General features: G+C 39.6%; 2 protein-coding genes across 2 annotated transcripts in view; both read left to right on the forward strand.

Moving 5' to 3' along the window:
* The window catches only part of LOC144662517 (uncharacterized), a 28,412-nt gene extending 27,310 nt beyond the window's left edge, over positions 1-1,102 (forward strand). Inside the window, 1 exon segment of the mRNA XM_078523331.1 lies at positions 70-1,102. The gene's annotated coding sequence lies outside the window, so the exon portion shown is untranslated.
* Positions 1,103-3,388: 2,286 nt separating this feature from the next.
* Positions 3,389-5,575, forward strand: LOC144662672 (kelch-like protein 21). Its single transcript, XM_078523524.1, has 2 exons — positions 3,389-4,076; positions 4,114-5,575. Exons 1-2 carry the CDS (start codon positions 3,724-3,726, stop codon positions 5,489-5,491), a joined length of 1,731 nt encoding a protein of 576 aa, XP_078379650.1. The 5' UTR covers positions 3,389-3,723; the 3' UTR covers positions 5,492-5,575.
* Positions 5,576-6,136: the final 561 nt, after the last annotated feature.

The raw sequence follows: 6,136 nt of genomic DNA on the forward strand, positions 1-6,136 counted from the left end.
TATGCTTTACACTCCTGAGCAGTTCCATTTTTACTTTTTTTATATTTTCAGCAAAAAAAAAACATAAAGGTTAAGATGCCGCTCTGACGAGGCCTTGCGACAAATGGGCTGAAAAAATGTCCGCGATTGAATGCAACTGGAGCCTGGAGATTTTCTCAGTTTCAGTATACTTTTCTAGTTCTAGTTTTGATTAGATTCAGCCTGTGTAGATGAAATTTGACGCGCCCAGAGAGCTGAGTGGTGTCACTGCTTTTTGAACTAAAGAGTTACCTCGATTCAAGGCCATTTTCTCCGTTAAAGAGAAATGGGCCTAAGGCGAAGGTGGTTGAGAAATTCGGGAATGAGGTTTCCTCTCAAGGCAATGATGCATTAGAACGTAGTTTAGTTTTTGTATAAATATAACAAGCATATAACATTTCACGCCGACATCAAAGTAAATATTGCATATTTCATACTCAAACAGGTACCATATTTTAATCTTAAAAACGATTGAAGACCCCTTGAGGTTTGATAAATTAATTAGCGTTTTGAATCGAACATTTAGTTTGACATCTTAGTTTGACAAAATCTAAATTTACCCCTTCACTCTTTTTGACGCACAAGCAGAAATTGTTTAAGCTCTCAACTCCCCGGCGTCACAAGCCATAGTACAAGTGTCTCTAGTTTTATAAACTTGTGTGATATAACCAAAACACAGTCAAGCTTTAAATCTGGTAGAAAAAAGGGTTAAAAGGAACGTTAAAAGTTAAAAACTGTTTAAAAATAATTAACTCTGCCGCTAAAGTTAAACGTAATCTGTAAATGTTTTAAACACTGTGATTGACAAGGTATCGAACAAGATAACCAACGTAGTTGTCAGTTTAAGAGTGAAATAAAAACAAAGTAGTTACATGTAAAACACCGTTAGAAGTTCCATTAGCGCGAAACCAACTGAAACGAAGACCGCGCGTATTGCAGAAAGAATAATCACAACCGATCACTTATTGTAACAATCGATAAATCACGCTGTATTAAGAAACAAAAATATTTGACGCAACGTTTGCATTTTGATCTATCGTTGAAAGTTTAATGTATTTTGTAATAAAATTGACTGTTAACAATACTCTGGTATCTGGTCTCTGTTAGAAAGGTGTACAGTTTATTTATGTAGAACTCGTTGATTGAAATGATAAAATATTTATTCAGTAGTTAATATCACTAGTTACTATCACTAGTATAAATAGTTGTTTTCATCGGTTATGTTTGACATACCTTCAATTTGGCGCTTTAACCCAACTTTTTCGACAACCTAAGCGCCTATCTTATCCTAGTGTCACCACACTAACCCGAAACTACAACATAAATGTTTTTACACTTTGTGAAGGCTCCCGCTTTAACGCAGAAGAGGGGACCCTTTACTAACAATGGTTTTAAGTTATGATGCTCTTTCTTTCGTTCGATCGTTTTTTTCGTTGGTTCGTTAATTGGTTGTAATTTGTAATTTATTGTAATTTATTTACCCACGTGACACGGAAGAGCTCAGGAGCGTTTTGAATTTAGGCGGGGAAGGGGTGGGGAGATCAGACAGCATTTTGAACGTTTTGAAGGCCGGCAGTTCGATAGGAAACCAGGAAGCCTCAAGCAGTAAAAACATGAATATCCATGGAACCTTATATATTCAAAACGTACAAGCTTGTTCTCCTTCTATAACATGTAGAAACAGTCAACGAAAAACCCTTCAAATCGCGAAAATTCGCCATTTTGCGCCGCATACACGGCAAAATACGACTGACGGGGATTTACGTCTATTTTGAGCTTAAATATAGCTTCTACTCGCAATACTTTAACTATCACGAGAGCCTTTCGATATTCCAAACATTTCTTTATATTTTAACTAGTCGCCCCGCTTGTACGGGCCTGGCTGTTCTAGCCTGCGTAGCTGGCGGTATTGTTGGATTTAGCGCGCACAAGCAGCGGCGAAGCCGCGACAAACGAGCGGCGCAGCCGCAAGTGGCTTTGGGAGGAGAAGCTGCGCCGCTCGTTTGTCGCGGCTTCGCCGCTTGCTTGTGCGCGCTAAACCCAACAATACCGCCAGCTACGCAGGCTAGGCTGTTCAGAACCAGTCAGACCACTAAAAAACACTAGTTCGGAAACACATTCCCTTAGGCGATATGAAAAAAACAACAACAACATTCCAAGTCTTTTTAAAATAATACTAGAACGTTTGGCTTGATCAAGAAAAGCTTTTTATTTGCATTCAAAAGTTAAAGAATTACACTTTCAATTATCGAAACATTTCAAAACACATGTTGCTGTTCACTGTATTTCGCAGATCTTGAAACGTCACCAATGCCCGATGAAAATTATTGCATGACAGGTTGATAACTACATTACTTGACTGGGTAAGAGTAATTTTGATTATTCAAAAACAAATGCAAAAGAACAAGTAGTCCATTTATATGCATCTCAAAAATACCTGAACATCATTCAGGTGGAAACCTGATAACAAAACCACTATCGATCCGTCTTCCTTCAAATCAAGACAATTTGAACAAAAACCTTTACAGTCAATTCTCTCAAAGACGAAAAGCCTCGGGACCGGCTGCAGCTGTCCGTCTTAGAGAGATGTCCGCCTTGTAGAGAGTCGAGGTAATATGACACCAGTAATTCTGAGAAATAAAGCTAAACCTTTGCACCATGCAACAAACCTTTTCTAACTGCAACAAGACTAAAATAATAAAAGGACCGTACTTTTTTTGTTAAAGCAAAAATTGAGAGCTTCTACAAACTGTAATACTCTAAGTAGAAAACGACCTCTTTAGTGTCCATACACGTAAGCAGAGAAGTAATCCGTTAAAGCGTCATTGTTTTTGGTTAGTAAGCTTGGTATGCACGTATCCTTATGGCGCTGACTAAATTTGCTTTAGGTTGATACGAAGTTTGGAAGTATTTTCACTAATAAAACATGACAAAAAACACTTCTCAAGCGTCCGTTAATGATTTCAAAGTGTCCGTTGTCCGTCTTAGAGAGTTGTCCGTCTTATAGGGAGTTTAGTTCCAGTAAAATGACTAAAAAACGCAGGGACCACCACCAGGTGTCCGTCTTGAGAGAGTTGACTGTATACCATAAGAGCAACGCTCGATGATGCTCCACGCAAGTTTTTTTTTGCGTGCAAGTCCACTCGTAAATTTCTTGTTGTAGGCTAGTTGATGACGTCAATGATAAGTCAGCGATGCGAGCAACTACGAGTAGGAAACAAGACAAACAAGATATTCATGCCACAAGAAACAAACGTGGTGTGGCAACGCATGACTGGCATAATTCGGGTGACAAGTGCGTTCAAAGAACGGAACCTGATAAAATGCACGGGTTGTTTAATATGCAATTTATATCTGCGTCGGCTCTCAAACAAACGTCATTTAGATTTGCTACACCGTGCTTCCTTTCACGTAGTATAGAGTGACCGCATCGAAACGTTCTTTGTAAACGGCTGTAAACAAGATATATATAAGAAATATTCTTAGTCTTACAACTCAACTACAAAACTTTCATTAGATTTCCATAAGTGGTGAATTCAGCAATGGAAGTTACAAAATTAGAACAAGACATATTCATGCCACAAGAAACGCAAGACAATCCTTTCGACCGTTACCTTGGTGGTCGAAGATGGCACAGAATTCAAAGCCCACAGAAAAGTTCTTTCAGAGGCAAGTTCTTTCTTTGAAAAGCTGCTAAACACTGACATGATGGAGTCTAAGAAAGGAGTGGTTCGATTGGAAATGCTAACGAAGGCTGCTTTAGGAGCTGTATTGGAGTTTATTTACACCGGTGACGTTCAGATATTGACTGAAGATGATGCTCGGGACCTGATCGAGATGGCTGACTATTTGTTTATTCTGCCGTTAAAGACTCTGGCTGGGAGAGTTTTAGCACAGACGTTGAATACTTCAAACTGTATTTCAGCTTACTATTTTGCAGAAAGATATCAATGCGAAGAGCTTGTTTCTGACGCCAAAAAATTCATCTATGCAAATTTCGCATCGCACGTAGCGAAAGCGGACGAGTTTTTGAACATGTCAAGCGTGGAAGTTAACCAGTGGATTTCAAGTGACGAAATAAATGTTAGCGCAGAGGAAAACTGTGTTTAAGATAATTCAAACTTGGATTGATCAAAACAAAAGCGAGCGAAAGAAGTATTTCGCCGATTTATTTCGTCAGGTTCGGCTAATTTATGTATCGCGTGACTATCTATTCAATGATATCGTGACAAATGATCTTGTGAACGATAATGCGTGCTGTTTCGAACTTGTGACGGACGCTATATATATGAAGACAATTGATTCAAATAATTCTGAAAATATCTCGTTTCCGCCTCCCAGGAAGTCACTTGAGACTCCTGTTATAGTACTATGTGTAACAGATCGAGATAACTGCTGCAAACAGCTCATGTGTTATGTTCCCCGTACAAATACGTGGTACAAGTTGCGTGACAGTTTACCGTGGCGCGTGACGCAAATGGTATCTTCGCCTGCTTGTCACAGCACGTTGTATACTTTATTTGCAGACTTTGAAAGCCCGATTTGGGAGCGTGACTTTATACTATTACGCTATGATTCATTCTTTGATCGATGTACGGACGTACCGTACGAAGGAAAAAGAGATTTACAGCAAATTTTTGTCAGTGATAACAATGAAGATGGAATTTACGCTCTGGAATCAGAAAATGAAATATCTTGCCCTGATTGTGCCTCTTTGCATTCTTGCAATGGGCCTGAGGAAGAGTCAAAAATTTTTACTTGTGGAAATCAGCATCTTTCCTATATCACGAGGTACAAACCAGAATCGAACTCCTGGGAAGACATATCATCATTTGATCTGGGTTTAAAGATGGGAATTTGCATTGTCGCAAAAGACAATTTTATTTATTTCATTGGTGGCGCCATTCATGGAACGAACAAGGTTCTGAACGATGTTGACAGGTATGATCTCAGCAAAAGGAAATGGGACAAACTAGCTGGTCTTCAAATAGCGAGACGGAATGCTTCAGGAACAGCCGCGCACGGGAAAATTTTCATTACTGGTGGATTGTCAGAAGCAGGCACCTATGCTGACTCGGTTAAAACTTGTGAAGTGTACAACGAAACAAAAAATGAGTGGCATATAATAGCAAAATCAAGCATAGTTTGTAGATCAATTAGAGCCAGCATATTGTGTGTTGATGACAAAGTTTATGTAGTGGACGATTCGTGTTGCAACTCAGACGGGAAAGGGGGAGAAATTGAATGTTATGACCCTTGCAAGGATAAATGGGATGTCATAACTGAAATACCTAGCGCTAGTCCTGATTTACGATACAGGGGGTCATTTTCAGGTCTTCATGTAGGTTCCTGTTCAATGAGAGTTTTTAAAGGAAGGAACCTTCAGCAACTTCAGCAGCCTCGTCCCCAGGGCCATGTCCGCTTTCAAGATGGCGGGCGAAGAAACCCTTATACATATTTAAATCGCGTTTGACCTTTAGCTCTCATCAGATAAAATTCACTAAATATGAGATTAAGGGTCAAAGAGTATAAATTAATAAGTTGTTTTTATTATTTAGGGATGTAGTTGTACTTATTTAGGTAGGTAAAACTTTATTTATGCAGGGTGGCCCATTCAGCACAGTGGCTGGCTCAGGGGGGCCGTGTGATTGGTTGCCTTTTGAAGCAAATTCAAGTGAACTGACTTGTCAATGAGTGAGAATTAATAAAATCATAAGACGACATCACTTCTTATCGATTAAAGAATTCTGAAAATAAACTGGCTCTTCCATAGCCTCGTACCAATTATTCAAAGAAAAGCTTCTCTCATAGAGGAGCTGAGTTCAGTTGTGGAGCAGCCTATCACATGATCTACGATCTGCGGTGTCTTTAAAAGATTTTAAATCTAAATTGCGTCACTGACCACAGGTTTGAAAATATAAAGTAATGTAGGTTACATTTTGAGTGCCATGTCTGTAAGGGCCAGTTTACATGGAAGGCGGGTGCCCCGGCTAACCGAGTTACCCGGCTAACCGAGCTACCCTGGGCGAGCCAACTTTTCATACGTTTCTTTAGAGAACGCATCGAAGCGTTTACATGCAAGACGGGAAACCCGCCTTGCCGGGGCACTCGGTCTACT

The sequence above is a fragment of the Oculina patagonica genome, chromosome 8 (genome assembly GCF_052425735.1).
Source record: "Oculina patagonica isolate OP01 chromosome 8, crgOcupat, whole genome shotgun sequence".
Taxonomy (NCBI): Eukaryota; Metazoa; Cnidaria; class Anthozoa; order Scleractinia; family Oculinidae; genus Oculina; species Oculina patagonica.

Excerpts from the sequence above, each read along its gene's own strand:
- LOC144662672 (XM_078523524.1), top strand. The coding sequence starts at position 3,724 with ATGATGGAGTCTAAGAAAGGAGTGGTTCGATTGGAAATGCTAACGAAG. Across the intron at positions 4,077-4,113 it reads TCAAGCGTGGAAGTTAACCA|GAAAACTGTGTTTAAGATAA; the intron begins GTGGATTTCAAG and ends GTTAGCGCAGAG.